This window comes from Dasypus novemcinctus, chromosome 11, assembly GCF_030445035.2.
Source record: "Dasypus novemcinctus isolate mDasNov1 chromosome 11, mDasNov1.1.hap2, whole genome shotgun sequence".
Lineage (NCBI taxonomy): Eukaryota > Metazoa > Chordata > Mammalia > Cingulata > Dasypodidae > Dasypus > Dasypus novemcinctus.
The window spans coordinates 17,156,444-17,175,484 of NC_080683.1; the positions used below are offsets into that span (position 1 = coordinate 17,156,444).

Below are 19,041 nucleotides of genomic sequence, written 5' to 3' on the forward strand. Positions count from 1 at the left end.
AGAACTCAAGGAGATCCTCTTCCCACCCCCACAAGAAAAAAAATCCCCACTGACCTTTTTTCTCTTCCTTTGCTTGGTTTTAGCCGAGTCTTGTCCAGCACTCCCATTCCCTAGGGATCCTGATGTGGTTTTACCTGAGTGCTGTGATCCAGATGATGGAGCTGTTGGTGTAGGAGGAGGAGTGTTCTCAGGGGAGTCTGGGTTGGACTTCATGCAAGAACCCTGCCCAAAGAGATGTGGCTTTGTAAGCAAGTGACTAGGCCTTCCACTAACATTAGGTTTTGTTTACTATCTCAAGAATACTCTACTATTTGAAGCTTACAAATGTAAAATTATAATTTTTATTCTTACCCAGTCCATAGAAATGATCCCCTCATCTGTCTCTGAGGGTCTAAGTAAGTTACATTTTAATCTGTCTTATATAGACAGAATTAGGATTTACATGCAGCTTGTAAAACTCCTCCTGATTTTGTCAGATACAGACATTTCTACTGGAAGTTTTGCCAGCATTTCAAATTTACATGTCTCAAAATTCTCCCTGCAAAACAAGATGTATTTCCAGACATTATTTGTGTCAATATTGACCAGAATTCCCCCAGAAAGTCAAACTCAATGTCTTAGTGCCATTATAGACTCCTTCCCATCTTCCTGCATCTAGTTCAGGCCTTCCTCCCTAACACCCCCCATATCTTTCAGGTTTCTTTGGCTATGACTACAGATCTGCTCTCTCTTCCATGCAGAATCATTTCAAATATTTGAAGACTGCTATATTTCACAGCTTATCCTACTCTGTAGGACAAATAACCCAAGTTCCTTCAACCAATTATCATGGGACATTGTTTCAGATTCCTTCACCCCTACTGGTTATTCTCCATTAGACATTCTCCACTGTGTCAAGGTCCACCTTATAGGAAGTTGTCTAAAAACTGAAACAAAAACCAATTTTTTCCTTATCAGTCACATTATTGGTTTCCAAGAAATTTACAGGTAAATAAAAGTCTATTAATTCTTTTTCATGTATGCTATTATTAATCTACATTTTCCTCATTCTAGTGTATTAGCCATACAAACCATACTATCCACTGGTGCTGTAGTTCATACAATAGGTGTGAAATGATATCTCATAGTTTTGATTTGCATTTCCCTAATCACTAGTGATGTAGAACATTTTTTTCATGTGTTTTTTGTCATTTGTATTTCTTCTTTGGAAAAATGTCTATTCAGGTCTTTTGCCCATTTGTTAATGGTGTAGTTTGTCTTTTTATTATTGAGTTGTATGTTCTCTTTATATATAATGGATATTAAACCATTATTGGATATGTGATTTCCAAATATTTTCTCCCATTGAGCCAGCTGCCTTTTCACCCATTTGACAAAGTCCTTTGAGGTGCAAAAGTGTTTAATTTTGAGGCTGTTCCATTCATCTATTCTTTCTTTAGTTGCTCATGCTTTGGGTGTAAGGTTTAAGAAACTAGCATCCACCACAGGATCTTGAGGATGTTTACCTATATTTTCTTCTAGGAGTTTTATGGTTGTCACTTTTATATTTAGGTCCTTGATTCATTTTGAGTTAATTTTTATATAAGGTCCTCTTTCTTTCTTTTGGATATGGTTATCCAGTTTTCCAGCACCAATTGTTGAATAGACTGTTCTGGTCCAGCTGGGAGGGATTGACAGCCTTGTCAAAAATCACTTAACTGCAGATATGAAGGTCTATTTTTGAGTTCTTGATTCAGTTCCATTGGTCAATCTGTCTGTCTTTATGCCATTACATGGTGTGTGTTTTTTTAATCACTGTAACTAAGTTATATGCTTTAAAGTCAGGAAGTTAGAATCCTCCAACTTTGTTCTTTTGCAAAGACATTTTTGGCTACCTGGGGGCTGGGTACCCTTCCAAATAAATTTGATAATTGGCTTTTCCATTTCTGCAAAAAAGGCTGTCGGGATTTTTATTGGGATTGCATCGAATCTGATAATCAGTTTGGGTAGAATTGACATCTTAACAATATTTACTCTTCCAGTCCATGAACACAGGATGTCCTTACATTATTTAAGCCGTTTCAGTTTCTTTTAGTAATGTTTTTCAGTTTTCTGATTACAGGTCCTTTATTTCCTTGGTTAATTTTAATCCTAGATATTTGATTCTTTTAGTCATTATTATAAATACTATTTTTTTTTTCTGATTTCTTCCTCGATTGTTCATCAGTAGTATAGAGAAATTTTGCATATTAAGCTTCTATCCCACCACTCTGCTGAACTCATCTATCGGGTCTAGTAGTTTTGTTGTAGACTTTTCAGGATTTTCTAGATATAGGATCATATTATCAGCGAACAGTGACAGTTTTACTTCTTCCTTTCCAATTTGGATGCCTTTCATTTCTTTATCTAGCCTAATTGCTCTAGCTAGAATTTCTAGAACAATATTGAATAACAGTGGAGAAAGTGGACATCCTTGTCTTGTTTCTGATTTCGGCGGGAAAGTTTTCAGTCTTTCACCATTGAGTAAAATGCTAGCTGTAGGTTATTCATATATGCACTTTGCCATATTGAGAAAGCTTCCTTCTATTCCTATCTTCTGTTTTTATCAAGCTGTACTTTGTCAAATGCTTTTTCTGCATCAATCAAGAGGATCGTGTGATTTTTCTTCAATTTATTAGTGTGGTTTATTACACTAATTGATTTTCTTGTGTTGAACTACCCTAGCATACCTGGAATAAAACCCACTTGATTGTAGTATCTAATTCTTTTAATGTGCTTTTGAATTTGATATGCAGGTATTTTGTTGACGATTTTTGCATCTATATTTGTAGCATTTTGGTATTATTTATGAATTCTAAAAATAGATATTGGATTATGTTTGTAAACTTGCCTGTTCCTCTGGGCATATTAGATTGTATTGGAGTCAGAGGTTTCACTCTTACTTGATTAAATTGGCTTTGATTGGGCCATGCCAGTAGGTAGTAGGTAGTGAGTTAATGACATGGTAGAGGAGACAGTTGGAGTTTTTTGATGCTGGAGCCCCAGGAAGTAAACACACAGGAGAAGAACACAGAGGAACAGAGATGGCTCCATAGACATGGCAGAGGTCCTGGGAAGAGAGCAAGACTGATAGTCTACAGCTGATCTTGTAGGAGAACACAGAAGCTGAGCACAGAGAGAAACATGTCCTGGGAGAGAGAGACAAGACTTAGCCTAGCCTACAGCTGAGATTGGAAGAAACTAGGACCATGGAGCTTTAAGAAGACGGCAGCCTGAACCATTGCAGATGTCGGCAGCCATCTTGCTCTAACACATGGCAACAGACTTTGGTAAGAGAAGTAATTTACGCTTTATGATCTTGTGACTGTAAACTTCTACCCCAAATAAATACCCTTTATATATGTCAGATTTCTGGTACTTTGCATCAGCACCCTTTGGCTGACTAATACAATATTCATTAGAGTTACTGGTCTGTAATTTTCTTTTTTCACAGTAACTTTCTCTGGTTTTGGTGTTAGGGTGATGCTGACTTCATAGAAGGAGTTTGGTAGTGTTCTTTCCTGTTCAATTTTTTTGGAAGTGCTTGAGCAAGATTGGTATTAGGTCGTCTTTGAATGATTGATAGAGTTCTCTCATGAAGCCATCTGGTCCTAAACTTTTCATCTTTGGGAGGTTGTGAATGCCTGTTTCAATCTCTTTACTTGTGATTCATTTGTTGAAGTCTTTTGTTTCTTCTAGGGTCAGTGTAGGTTGTTGGTGTGTTTTTAGGAATTTGTTCATCCCGCCTACACTGTTTGGTTTTTTGGTGTACAGTTGTTCATAGAATCCTCTTATGATCTTTATTTCTGAATATCCACCCCCACACTTCTGATTTTATTTATTTCCATCTTCTTTTTTTTTTTCTTTGTCAGTGTAGCTAAGTGCTTGTCAATTTTATTGATCTCAAAGAGCCAACTTTTGGTTTTGTTGATTCTCTCTATTGATTTTTGTTCTCAATTTCATTTATTTCTGCTCTGATGTTTATTCTTTCTTTCCTTTGGCTTGGTTTGTGATAGTTTGCTGTTCTTTTTCTAGTTCCTTCAGGTGTGCATTTAGATCTTCAGTTTTATCTCTTTCCTATTTAAAAAAAATTTTTTTTGTCTTTATTTTTTTAATATTATATTCAAAAAATATGAGGTCCCCATATACCCCCCACCCCCCTCACCCCACTCCTCCCCCCATAACAACAATCTTCTCTATCATCATGAGACATTCATTGCATTTGGTGAATACATCTCTGAGTACTGCTGCACCTCATGGTCAATGGTCCACATCATAGCCCACACTCTCCCACATTCCACCCAGTGGACCATGGGAGGACATACAATGTCTGGTAACTGTCCCTGCAGCACCACCCAGGACAACTCCAAGTCTGAAAACACCCCCACATCTCATCTCTTCCTCCCATTCCCTACCCCCAGCAGCCACCATGGCCACTTTCTCCACACCAATGCCACATTTTCTTCAATTACTAATCACAATAGTTCATGAATAGAATATCAGTAAGTCCACTCTAATCCATACTCTATTCCTCCATCCTGTGGACCTTGGAATGGTTGTGTCCACTCCACATCTATATCAAGAGGGGCCTTAGTTTCCACATGGATGCTGGATGCAATCCTCCTGCTTTCAGCTGTAGGCACTCTTGGCTCCCTGGTGTGGTGGTTGACCTTCTTCAACTCCATGTTAGCTGAGTGGGGTAAGTCCAATAAACCAGAGTGTAGGAGCTGAAGTCTGTTGAGGCTCAGGGCCTGGCTATCACATGGTCAGTCCAGAGATTCAGGTCCCCTGGGTATATATTAAACCCCAGCACCAACTACAGTTCCAGTAAAAGTAACAGGAGAAGGCTTGTAAACAAAGATCACATCTGAGTCCAGCTCCATCACACAGAAACACAAACTCCAAAGTAGGGCCAACTGACATGGCACTGAACTCCATCTGCCATGACCATAGAACCTGTGGGTCTCTGTAGCCCTCTGCTTGTGAGCCTGTGCACCTGAAATAAGAACACAGCCTAGAGCTGCAGGGTGCCTAAGAGTTGCCTCCTAAGAGCCTCCATGTTGCTCAAATGTGGCCAGTCTTGAAGCCAAAGAAGATCATACCGAGAGGAAAAGATTAGTTACAAATGTAATCTTTCTCTTTTGGTTATTCATAAAATATTTCAAAGTGCTCCACATACTATCTCAGTTTTTGTCTGTCTGTGAAGACTTTAAACTCACCCTCATTTTTGAAGGACAGTTTTGTGAGACACAGAATTCTTAGCTGGCAGTTTTTATTTTTCAGTACCTTAAATACAGCATACCACTTTCTTCTTACCTCCACGATTTCTGATGAGAGGTCAGAACTTAATCTTATCAAGTTCCCCTGTTTGTAATACTTCACTTTTCTCTTGCTGCCTCTCCTTAACTCCGGTATTTGTCATTCTGAATAGTATGTCTGAGTAAGTCTATTCAAATTTATTTTGTTTGGGGTGCTTTAGGATATCGATATTTATGTCTTTCATAAGGGTGGACGTTTTCAGTCATTATTTCCTTAAATATTCTTTCTACCCTTATTTTATTGTCTTTCTTTGTTGGACAGTGATTATGCTTATGTTTGTGTATTTCTCATTGTCATTCAGTTCCCTGAGATGCTGTTCCATTTTTTTCCTTTCTTTTCTCTTTCTGTTCTCCTTCTTTTCCAGTTCAGATATCTGTCCTTAAAATCACAATTCTATCTTGGAGCAATTCACATCTGCTGTTATGTGCCTCTAATGTATTTTTAATCTTATCTATCATGCCTTTTATTCACATAAGCTCTGTTACTTTTCTTTGCAGGCTTGCAAATTGCCCTTAATGCTCACCCAGTGCATTCTTAATATTATTTATCTTTCTAGTCATAGTTCCTACAAATTGATTTAAGAGATTATAGTGATTATAATTGATTGTCTTAAATCCTGTATCTTGTCAGGATATTTGGTTTGTTCCTTTGGGTGGGCCATCTTTTCCTATTTCCCAGTACGGCTTCTTAATTTTTGCTGGTGTCTAGGCATCTGAATATGTTGGTGAATTTACTCTGATGGTCAATTTCTCTCTCTTGCCTAGTGTTTTTTTTTTTTTTTTTACACAGCTCTTCTTCGATTTTTGGTTCAACTTATTCAAAATCTTTAAAATGCCCAGTTTAAGTTACCAAAATCAGGCCAGGGACTCACAAATTGGGTGCAAATGTTCTGATGTTCTCCCAGGAGTTGGAGCTAAAGAGACACCTAAAAGAAGTTTTTCTCCTTGCAATTTCCTGGCTAGCCCAGCAGATAGCAGAACATGGAGGTATTTCTTTCAACCTCTGCTTTCCTGTGTTTCTTGTCTGACCAGATTAGAGATTCAAAGTGGGCTCTGCTGGCTGAGTTCACTGAAGAGAAACCACTTTCCATCCTCCAATGTACCCTCCTCTTCCCTCTTCCCAGCTGACAGGGAGAAAGATGTCTGTTCCCCTTTCAGTTGGCTGCTGTGAGCCAGGGGTTTTATTCAGGCTTAATGTCTTGAAGGTGTGGGATGGGAGGCCCTTCTGGCCACCGTGGGTTTAGTAACTCATATTTGTTGTTTTAGGCTCTTCATCTCTCTTGTCCACCCTTCTGGGGGTTGTGCAACACTATCCTGGTCTGCTGACCCCCAAAGCAGGTGTGCCAGGCAGCTTTTGGCCCTTTACTGTTTTTGTGAGAGTTGAGCTCTGCCTCCCTACTCCAATGCCATCTTCCCAGAACTCAGCATATGCGATCTTGAATTGTTTGTTTATTGGTTTTTTGGTTTCTTTGTTCATTCATTTGCTTATTTATGTATGTGTGTGTGTGTGTATTTATTCATTTATTAAAATAAAAATTCTGTTGCCTTGAACCCAGATCACATTAGTATCCAAAGTTCTCCTCTGCATCCAGTTTGGTATTGGCCATAAAGCAGGCCCTTGAAAACGTTGATTGCTAATTTGTGATGTTAATGAGTAAGTTTCCTATTTTAGGGTAACCAATTCTTGTCAGCTAGTAACATGTAGGAATGAAGACTTCCAATCTCCCCAAAAGCTCATTTTGCCCACCAGTCACAGAGGAGGCAGGGCAGTAAGTGGTGGTATCTGCCAGGCTAGAGAAAAGCTTGTGGCTTATACTAATATATTTAGTTAGGAAGCTCTGCGACACTGATCCTATCACTTCCCAGAGAGCCTGGGGTATCTAGCACACACACGGCATTTTTCTCAATTGCTGTGTAGCTGGGAAGAGTGGCTATTGTTGCTGAGTAGTACCCCAGAACAGCATGACCACCCTGAAGAACCAAGAAGTAGATAAAATAAAAGGTTTTCTTAATCATGCAAGCAATCTCTTAAATGTTAAGGGAAAACTCAGCTTGTTAGGCTTACTGTAAATTCCTTCAATTATAAATGTTACAACAAATTGGTCTGATGTTAATAAAAAGCATACATATATTTATAAAGTGAACATGAGACAAACATTACAGGGTGTTCTTTGACATAATTTGGGTTTGTAATATAAGGAAGATAAACACTGTTTAATCAATTGGGCAAGCTTTAGGGAGTTTTAAAGTGTGTTGACTGATAATGATGTATGACCTTTTTCAAGGAAAAAATAGATTTTTAATGCACATAAACATTTTAATCTTTACTTGAATTTCAAGCTAATTTGATTCTCCAAGGTGCATAAAGCGATGTCAAAATGACTTTTGGTTTGTAATAAGATGCTATTAAGGCATATAACTTTATATATTTTCTAAGTACCTACAGCAAAGGTATTTAAACTTGGTGTCCATTGGTTTCACAGCTCTTTTAGATTCACAGAACAGCTTCAAAGCATCTCTGAAGTTGCTTGCAAAATTTGTGAATGGGTTTATGGAGATAGGATTTACATATTTTTATTAGATTCTCAAAGGGGTATGTGACCTAAAAAAGGTTATAACTCCTTCTTAAAGACTATTTGAGCACCATCTCTGCCTATGTATATTGTGATAAGGTATAGATATAAGTGGGGCTTATTATACACTGTCAAGTTTTATATTTCATCCACCTTGATCCAAAGCTCACTTCAAATCTGTATATGCAGATGTTAACCTCACCTTCCTGCTGCTTCTCTATGGTTATTAGATTGAATTACATGAACTACTGCTTTTGTTATTAAAATGGTAAAATATTAGCAAACTCCTTCAACGTATATTACATTTCTGGTTTTTAGATACATGTTGCTTATAGGGTATGCTTTTTTTTAACAGCAAAAATGATACACAGTTTTTATACAAAGCTCTAAAGTTGGCAAAAAGACTTTACAGTCCCCATGGGTAGGGCTCTCAGCAGCATAAACCAGAGAAGAAAAGGATGTGATCTTCACACAACAGGGTCAATTTTAAAAACTGAGGATGAAGAGGGCCACTCACCTTAAAAATCAGGTTTAGAGATAGACCAATAATTAAAATGGAAAATTCCAATAAACATCAGGAGTTATTATTATATGAATAACAATGACCCTCTCATCTCTTGAGGCACAAAGAAATAAATTACATTTCTGAACATTATTCAATTAGCTAAACCAGTTGGTCATCTCCCATGGAAACAAGAAGTTCTCTGCAACGATTTTTCTTTCACTGAAGGGCAGGGAAAGCTATGTAAGTCAAGGAAAAGATGACAAAAATGATTGTCAGGGCTTGGAATGCTCAGCAAATATTTGGTTAAATGTTGAATCATGAAGAGTCTCTGACTGAAGGCTATACATTCAACATACGCTTTTCAAAGAGTATTACTGTAAATACCAGACAGGTGAAAAAAAAGTCCAGATTTATCAAAGGAGAGATTTTTTTGACACTTACTTCAGCAGAGTTGTGATACTGGATGAAGGTTGCAGAAATGACATGGCTGAAGGGATCCCCTGCCTTGGTTACCATGTCCTGCCTCACAAGAAGAGCCAGATCCACTAACTAGAAGATCAGGATAATAAAAATAAGGTCATGCAGTGTGAATAATCATTAATGCTGATGAAACAGTGAAATGAAAAGCAATATATTCTAAATGTTACTGATAATACCATCTCACTAAAATTCTGCATTTTGTACATGGGTACATGCTTTCATTGATTGGTGAATGAACCTGCCCTGGGTTCTGGTACATGAACACAAATGATATATGCTAACTTTCTAGGAAAGTGGTTCCTAAATTTTTTTTTCAGAATCACTAGGGGAGCAGTTTAAAATACAGATTCTGGGCTCCAGGCCCAGAGATTTTAATTCAGTAGGTTTGCCAACAAGTATAGCCTAGGAATTTTCATTTTAATCAAGAACCAAGGAGATACTGATGTTTGTGGTCTAAGGACCTCACTTTAGAAACTCTGTTGGAGGGCAGTGATTCCAGACCAGATTTTGTTATGCACTCAAAACTCTCACATACCAGAAAGGTATTTTACAAAGTTCAAATAATAATCTCTAAACAAGGCAGATGTAGACCTAGGGTTTAATGCCAAGAAAAAGTATGCATTTCTGGTTAGGATAAAGTTACAAGAGATAGTAACTTTTATCCTAACATCCTAACATCTCATCAGAGCTGAGAATGCAAAGAAACACAATTGAACTAATTTCCAGAAAATAAGACTATCAGAGAAGAGCGCTTATAGCTCTTCTCATTCCTGGTAGACCAGGAAGTGGAAGAGGAATTTTTCATACTCAGGAATAAGGAGAAATCAGCCAAAGTTTTAATGAACTTTTACTGGCCATATGAGACATGATATGACAGATGGGAATTCTTACCTGTGCCACAGTTTCATACGCTAAGTATGCTAAAATTTCCATAGCGACAGCATTAGGTTTTATCTCCATACTGTTGCAGTCCAACCAGTCTCGAAATTTGGAGGCTTTTTTAGCTAGTCATTAAAAAAAATGTAGGAAAATTTAATTTTAAACACTTTTAATACTGATATTACCATCACAAAATGAAAACCAAGTTTCCTGAAAACTGCATAAGAAAATAATGCCAGAAAAGTGGACTTGGCCCAATGGGCATCTGCCTACCACATGGGAGGTCTGCGGTTCAAACCCCAGGCCTCCTTGACCCATGTGCAGCTGGCCTGTGTGTGCAAGGAGTGCCGTGCCACGCAGGGGTGTACCCCGTGTAGGGAAGTCCCATGTGGAAGGAGTGTGCCCCGTAAGGAGAGCTGCCCAGTGTGAAAGGAAGTGCAGCCTGCCCAAGAATGGTGCCGCACACATGGAGAGCTGATACAAGATGATGTAACAAAAAGAAACAGATTCCCGATGCTGCTGCTAAGGATAGAAGCTGTCACAGAAGAACACACAGCGAATGGACAGAGAGCAGACAACTGGGGTGGGGGGGCGGGGAGGGGAGGGAAGGAGAGAGAAATAAATAAATCTTAAAAAAAAAAGAAAAAGAAAAATAATGCCAATGAAAAATAATGCATGTAAAATGCAATGTTTCCAAAGTTTTAATAATGTCTAAATAGTCTAGCCCCAAGAAATTGAATGGTTGCTTTTGAGAAATCCCTTATATATATGGGTACTTTATTTTGTATCTATGCTATAAGACGTAGTTTACTAAACTGCTTGAAATTTAGTACTTTCCACAATGTTTCAAAATAAGTTACCACTGGCCATACATTACAATAATGGTCAGAAGTATTACTTTGCTTAATGTAACTTTAGTTTATTCTTGTCGAAAGAAAATCCTGCAAGAAAGTACCTATAATGAAAAATAGAATATACCAAAACTACATTTCTAACACCTTTTAAAATGTGCCTTATTACTAGAATAAGCGCAAAGCAGGGGATTTAGAATTAAATAAAATAAACTGATATCTGGCCTGATATAAGACTTCAGTTACATTTACTGATTACAAAGACACCAAAATTCTTCAGCTTGTCAAAACTATCCAAAATGATTCTAACCTCCTTTACAATCAAATCACCCACCCATTGTCACCTGGCCTCAGGTATTATTATTATCCTCTCTGTGTTGATCCCTTCTCTTTTTCCTCCATAGAATGTTTTCCCATAACTCCTCTTCATGTGAATCCTGACCACTCAGGCCAATGGGACACCTCCCCTCTCTACCATTTATTGGACACTTACATCATCAAGTACCTTTTTTTATACCTGCTTATAATTTCTTAAACCATATTTTAAGTACTTTGTGAGCAAAGACCATGTCTCCCATCTCCCTGCATACCTCATAGCACCAAGCACACATGGACTCAAGCACACATAGAGCCTTCAGTTAAATACCTCTTAACTGCCACAGTGCTAAGCAGAGATTAATTTGATATAGGGCATTCATTAGACATTACTACTTTAGCTAGTAACCTAGAGGTAAAAGATTGATAGTGAAGATGTTATTAAATCTATAAGATAATAATCTTTTAAAAAATCCACTGATTATTCTTTTGATTAATCTGGTCCCACAGGTCTATAAAATACTTAACTGTAACTCAAAGCATGATGTTTTGATCTTATAGATACAGACTTCATGGATTCCACACAGAGAAGAGTTTTCTTTTAAATAAATCATGGAAGACATTAAGCACATACCCAAAGCTGTCAAACGTGGCAGAATTATGATAATTCCCCTCAAATATATCTCCCCAAAGTAACCAATCTTCTAAATAATCTCTGACATGTAACATTCCATCTAACTAGGAAGCTGCAATGGCTCACAAACACTTGTTTAACATCTGTGGAATACTTCTGAAGTTAAAAGTAACAGGCAGCAATTTGACAAGATCAATAAAACGCACCTTATTCATTTCTTCCTTTGACAGATTGCTAGGAACAGAGAAACAGATACTTTGTGACTATGGTCTAAACACCTTACTTTAAAAGTGAGGAAAAGAATAGTTATTAGTATTCAATCAGATCTTTCCACCTAAGCAACAGGCTTAGTAGCTTCCTCACTAGATTGTAAGCACTGAGAGAGAAGGTGAAGGGACCATACATCCATCACTGTATTCCTAGCACCTAAAATTGCGCTTGGCATTAGCAGACTCTCAACAAATATTTCTAGAAGAAATGAGTGAATGAACAAATGAATGAATGAAAGGAAAATATTCCTTAAAAGGGTATGGTCCAAACTTCTCTATGCATCAAAAAAGATGCATATGCCTCCATAGATTACGACTCTGCTCTGCACCTGGCTGTTCACCAGCATCTTTGGGACAGAGGTGGAGGCTTAACAGATGCCACAGAGCAACAGGTTGGTGAGGAAGAAGTAAAATGCAAAAGATGCATAGAGGACCCATAAACCTCTTGGGTTGCGGATATTCTGGGAAGAGGTGAAGAGTCTCTGAGCGTATTTCCTCCCCCATCATTGGGAGAAGAATTGCTTCAGAGACTGACGCATTGCTGGTCCTAGCAAAAGAGGCACTGATAATATCATCATGAAAAAAATTCCTTCTCCTTCCCCCTTCTTCTCAACGTATCAAGAGAAAGGGTAAATTGGAAAGTTACCAACGATTCAAATAGAATCTTGTACAGAGGCCAAAAGTGACTGAATTATCAGCTTTCTGGTACTGCTCTGGGTTTTAAGACTGTGTTAGAATTAAAAGAACTTTACATGACAATTTCATTTGGAAGTTTATGGTTTGTTGATTCTCATAATTTTACTGTTCTCACTGATGATACCAGCAAAATTTAAGTTGCTCTCAATATTCCATTCTCTCATTCCTTTATACTGTTTCATGATTTCCACCCCATCCTTGCTCGTCATTCTATCCACTCTGAAACTTTCCCTCTGCCATGCTTATTTCACTCTGAAGAAATTCTTCTGCAACTTCATCCACTTCAAAAACAAGGTTTTTTACCTTAATTGAAAACAGTCTTCCGCAGAGGACCTGGTTTTCCCTGAAACCTGTAGTAGAGGCTCCTTCTTCACTTCCTTCTATACATATTTATTAGGGCAGCTGTTTGCCACCCTATTCATTCCTTCATATTCAATCTACCAGAGGGTCTCAAGGCTCTATCTTCATTCTCTTAGTTTCTCCCAGAGGGAAAATACAGAACAACAAAGTAGATTCACAGCAGACTTCTTACCAACAACAGAGGCTAGTAGACAATGGAATTTTGTTTTATCAGCTTAAAATTACCTACCTAGCTAAACTATCATCCAAATATGAGAGCAAAATAAGGCTGTTTTCAGACAAAAAAAAAAAAAAAGTGGTTTAAGCACTTAAAGATCCTCAGGAGAAATATAATTGGGTCAAGAAGGAAAGTTGATAAGTGTGGTGTTAGAAGTTGTATGTAACCCAAAGAAACATGTTCTTGGGAAGCGGACTTGGCCCAGTGGATAGAGCGTCCATCTACCACATGGGAGGTCCGTGGTTCAAACCCCGGGCCTCCTTGACCCGTGTGGAGCTGGCCCATGCACAGTACTGATGCGCACAAGGAGTGCCGTGTCACGCAGGGGTGCCTCCTGCGTAGGGGAGCCCCACACGCAAGGAGTGCTCCCCGTAAGGAGAGCCACCCAGCGCGAAAGAAAGTGCAACCTGCCCAGGAATGGTGCCGCACATACAGAGAGCTGACACAAGATGACACAACAAAAAGAAACACAGATTCCCATGCCGCTGACAATAGAAGCGGACAAAAACAAGAACACGCAGCAAATGGACACAGAGAACAGACAACTGGGGGAGGGGGAAAGGGGAGAGAAATAAATAAAACTAAATCTTTAAAAAAAAAAGGAACATGTTCTTAAATCTAATCCATTTCTGTCAGTGTAAGCTCATTATAAGCAGGACTTTTTGATGACGCTACTTTAGGTAAGATATGTCCCACCTCCGTCAGGATGGTGTTAATCCTAATTACTGGAGTCCTTTATAAGAGAATTAAACTCAAAGAGAGAGAGAGTGCACACACCATGGTAGTAAGAAGTTGAAATCACCAAAACTTGGAAGAGAAGTGAGAGCCAAAAGATGCCACCATGAGTTTTGCCATGTGACAAGATGAGCCAAAGATCGTTGGCAGGTGGGCTTTGAGAAGAAAGCATTGTTTTGATGATGCCTTGATTTGTACATTTTCCCAGCCTCAATACCATGAATGAATAAATTCCCATTGTTTAATCCAATCCATTTCATGGTATTTGAGCAGTCTAAGAAACCAAAGCACTAACCTTAAAAATCTTAAGTCAGGGATATATATTTTTTAAAAATGAAGCATAGCAACAAAAAATAATAGAACTAGAATACATAACATCCAAACTTGTCAAGGAAAAATGAAATGATAAGCACAAATCCAATACAATATAGAAAAGGAGAAAAAGAAAAAAGCAAATAAAAAATACAGCAAACTGAAAATATAAAACAAGACAGCATATATAAACTCGAATGTATCAGTAATTAAATAATACAAATTGACTTAACTCATCAATTAAAATATACAGATTCTATCAGATTAGTTATAAAGGAAATTTAGATATTAATTGTTCAGAAAAGGCACATATAAAACAAAGGGTTGAAAGCAAAGGATTGCAAAAAGACTTAATAGATAAATTCTAATTAAATGAAACCTAGTGAAACAATATTAGTATCATATTAAAAAAGGCATCAAGGGAAATGACCAACTGACATATAAAAACAAAAGACTGGTAAATGTAAGCAGTGTGCTGATTCTATAGCTTACCTAGCCTATATAGTTAGAGTCACTATTCAAACATGTACCAAAATAATCCCAGTCAGTGAATGTTATGGCATATGGAAGGATCACAATTCCAATACACTAGTTTATTAAAATGAGAGGAAAGAAAAGAGCCTAACACTCTGACCAGTGTGGGAATGGTTTCTGAGTTTGCTGACCCACGTGAATTGTAGCATTCCCAACCACAGCATTTTCACATATAAAACAGATTTTCCCAACAAGTTATCAAAATAAAGCACCTTCAACCATTATATACGATTATTTTTTAAATGACCAAATCCATCCCCTTTAAAGAAAAAAAAGGCTAATATATTGTTTGTACTACAGTTATCAAGAAAGCAAAATTATTCACTTTAATCTCTAAGAGCTTATTACTGAGATAAAAACAATAACTGAAGAGTTATACTAAAAATCTGTATACTGTATACTGTATAGTATACTGAAGAGTTATACTAAAAACAATAACTGAAGAGTTATACTAAAAATCTGACTTTCAAATAAAAGGCATATTGGGAGACTTTGATGATTATCAGTTTTAGTGTGAAATGGCACTTCTGTTCCTCTAAGTGACTTAACTTTAAAATATGATTAAAAATAGCTTATTAGCACTTAATGTTATTTTATAAACCAAAGATTTATACCTATAAAAGACTCAAATGCCATTTTAAACAGAAAAATGACAATATAAAAACCTCTCATTTCCTTAAATTTCCATGATCTGAAGTGTCATTTACTTAATGCTTCACAGATGTATAATGCCAAATTGTAAGTCAGACTGGAGAGTATATTTAATTAGAAAAAAATCTTCCAAAACATGTTTTCCTATATTTTACTGATATTTACATGAGACACTATTTGGAATGTGTCATTTATTTGCATTTTATGATTTATAAATGATGCTCTCATTTTCTTTTTCCAAGTCAAATGCGTTGTTACTGTGACCACATAATGACTTTTCGTTTAAAGACACCATTGTCTGTAAAATCCCTCAGACCAGGGTCATGTGCTATTTTGCCATATTTTTAACTGGACTCTTTATCATACTCTCTCTTTGACCTTTACTCTGAGTGCCTTAGTCACCACTGAACTGTTGCTGTAGGGATGTGTTGTTACCCAATCTAGCCCGCTACTTGTCATGTACTTTTAGTAAACTGGCGTGCAGTGATGGGAAAGTACTAATTTTACCACTGTGCTATTAGTATTACAAGAGCAGGGATTAATGAATTTGGCTATCATTGAATGCATGACACAGCAGGAGGTTACTGACAAAAATGGAAGTGACTATTGATATACTCCTTTGTAAGAATATGACTATGCATAAATAAAGGGAAAGTTTGGTATTCATTAATTAATATAGGGTGTTTTTAAATGTCATGACAATTAGAGTTCATTATGGGTCAGGTACAATTGGCAATAATAGTGTAAATATGACTAAGAAACTGGCAAAGAAATTAAAGTTAATATTAAGAAAAATGGATTTTTTTCCTAACTAAAAGCAATGTGAATAATTAACATGGCTCTTTGGGTAGTACTAGCACTCTATAACCTCTTATACTATTAACTCAAAAACAGCAGAGTGAGACATAATCTTTTTATAGGCTCCTCCACAATACAGAGGTTGATTCTGTAATAGTCATAACTATGCACATAGTAAATCCACCAATTTCTTACGAATAGAGATGAGGTAATTCTCTAGTACATCTGTAACAAACATCTTTCATGCATGTAATTAAGCAGAATTAAATGCTTACTTACAAAAACTTAATTGTCGACTTTCACAAAATTCTGCATATTGTGCTGAATCCATCATTCGAGTTTGTCTTTCTGCTCTCTAATGGATAAAAATAAAAAGACAATCATTTTTTTTTAGAGCAAGTTGACTATTACCTATGTTTTCACAGCTAAATATTAGAAATATTTCACAGCTAAATATTAGAAATTAGCATCGTTTTCTTTTTTGTATTCCAGGTGAACAGTTTACTACTACCATAAATACCTTGCTGCATAAAATCATTAGTAAGCGTGAATGTGCTAAGTTTATTTCTTTAGAAGTAGTTTAAAACACCATTTTTCTCTTCCTCTCTTATTGTCATTATAGTGGAAAAGAAAACTAAAAGACCTTACTTCTTAGATTATGTACTTTTAAATTTCCTTACCTGTAACAACCTTTTTAAAGAAAAATAAAATCTTGAGGGGATAATAAACCAAACAGAAACATTGTTATTAACTATTATTGTCCATCTGCCTTCAGGCTGTGATATTTCAATGTTAAAATAGGAGTCAGCCAGTGGAATCCATATATATCCCCTTAGAACATGGAGCTAGAGTTAACAAGTCCCTTATTTTAAATTACAAAGAAAATAAAGAAAAAGGTAAACACAACACAAATCCTTTAATCTGAGTCCAGGTATGATTCAGTTTGGTATCATTTCATTCGTGGGTTTTTGATTCAGTATAGCAGATGTTTTCTTCTTCATTGTGCCACAAGAGGTAGGATAATTATAATTCACTCATAGTTTGGTGGAAAGATTATGACCGCTTCCGCTTCCTTGGCAAGGGAGGCATTTTGAAATGAGACAGGCTGGTACTTCTTGGAACAAGTTTTTAGCCAGTAAAGGAAAAAATATCCCTGAGATTAAAAAAAAAATTTTTTTTTCTGTTTTAAAAGTCCTTTCCACAAATTATCTTTACCATGTTTGTTGGAGCATATGGTACCATTTTTTCTAATGTCTACGGATGTTTTGTTTTGTTTTCTGAAATTATTCTTTTTTCTCTTTGTTTCATTTGGGTGAGCTGTCAACTTAATTCCAATGTTATGTCAGATGACCAAATGAATAATGGTGCAAAATCCTCAGATCAGTACAGAAAAGATACATGGGGTGGTGGGAGTTAAGATAAAAATTACTCAATATGGTGGTTCTAAGACCATTGTCTATTTTTTCCTTCTTTCCTCACTTTCATCTTCTTTCCTTCCTTCCCTCCCACACACATACATGTTCACAGAAATACACATATGCACAGGCAGAAACACAAAACCAGACACCTCTTGAATATTTACCCTCTGGATTCAAGTATCCTCTTTTGGAGCATGTACAAGCAAACATTATATACAAAAACGCATATGTACCCTCTTACGCATGTATCAGAAATATTATATGCACAAGATATTTATGTAATATTCCTTAAAGGTATATTACTGTGTGAATTTAATGTATCTGAGAGAGAGAGAGAGAGAGAGAGAGAGAGATACTGGGACCAGGGATTGAAACCTGAACCTCATATGTGGGAAGCTAGTGCTCAACTACTGAGCCACATCAGTTCCCCTGAGTTGGTTATTTTATCTGTTCCCTAGTTGTTTTTTTGTTTTGATTTTAGGAGGCACCAGGAACTGAACCCAGGACTCCCATGTGGGAAGCATGCACTCAACTTCTTGAGCCATGTCCACTCTTCTGAATGTGTTGTTTGTTTGTTTTTAAGACTTTTTATTTATTTATTCTCCCCTCCCCACCACCTGCAGCTTGCTTGCTGTCTGCTCTCTTGTCCATTAGCTGTGCATTCTTCTGTGTCTGCTTGTCTCCCTTTGTTGTGTCATCTTGCTGTGCCAACTCTCCGCGGGTGCAGGCTGTCAGCTCTCAGCAGGTGCCACTGGGACATGAACCCAGGGCCTCCCATATGGTAGACGGGAGCCCAATCGATTGAACCACAGCCGCTTCCCTGAATGTGTTTTTTGATACATGAATGCATGATGTAGTTTTGTCCTTTTTAATGTGCCAGGCACCTGATTCAATAAATGTTTGCTGATAGGAAATAGAAAGCAAGGAAGGGAGAATTTATTTCTGTATGCTTATTTAAAAACTCTAATGCTAATATGCTTATTTAAAAACTCTAATGCTAATATGCTTATTTAAAAACTCTAAAATTGGTAACACTATCATTCATATATTTGTATATGTGATACATACACATGTATGCCTGACTATAGCAGAAACCTCTCAGGATTGAATTTTCAGCTCCTAGAAAAAACCTGGCACATGGTAAAAAAGCAATAAATATTTTTTGAATGGACAAATGCTACTGCTTTTTCTATGAGCTGGATAAATATAATAGCTATCACTATAACACAGCCAGTCTTTGATTATCAATGCAGTCCTTCAGGTCTTCTGTGTTACTCTCCCACTAAGCAGCCTCATACACGCGATACATACCAGGTAGAAAGGATTTATATAATGATGTAAAAGACCAAGTTTCTAAAGAGATTAGTTTTGTTTTGTTTTTTAAATTGTGGTAACATATACATAGGTTATACATGCAAGATTTCCCACTTTAACTGCATGCTTCAGTGGTATTAATTACACTCACAATGTTGTGCTAC

General features: G+C 37.0%; 1 protein-coding gene across 7 annotated transcripts in view; it reads right to left on the bottom strand.

Moving 5' to 3' along the window:
* SUPT3H (SPT3 homolog, SAGA and STAGA complex component) overlaps nucleotides 1–19,041 on the bottom strand; it is a 571,256-nt gene that overhangs the window by 109,631 nt on the left and 442,584 nt on the right. For all 7 annotated transcript variants that reach the window (XM_023587587.3, XM_004454205.5, XM_058306818.2 and 4 more), the window contains 4 exons: nucleotides 16,425–16,500; nucleotides 9,786–9,898; nucleotides 8,856–8,963; nucleotides 55–222 (listed from right to left, as the gene is read on the bottom strand). In XM_023587587.3, coding sequence (XP_023443355.2) covers nucleotides 55–222; nucleotides 8,856–8,963; nucleotides 9,786–9,898; nucleotides 16,425–16,500 — 465 coding nt within the window. The remainder of the gene's footprint in view (nucleotides 1–54; nucleotides 223–8,855; nucleotides 8,964–9,785; nucleotides 9,899–16,424; nucleotides 16,501–19,041) is intronic.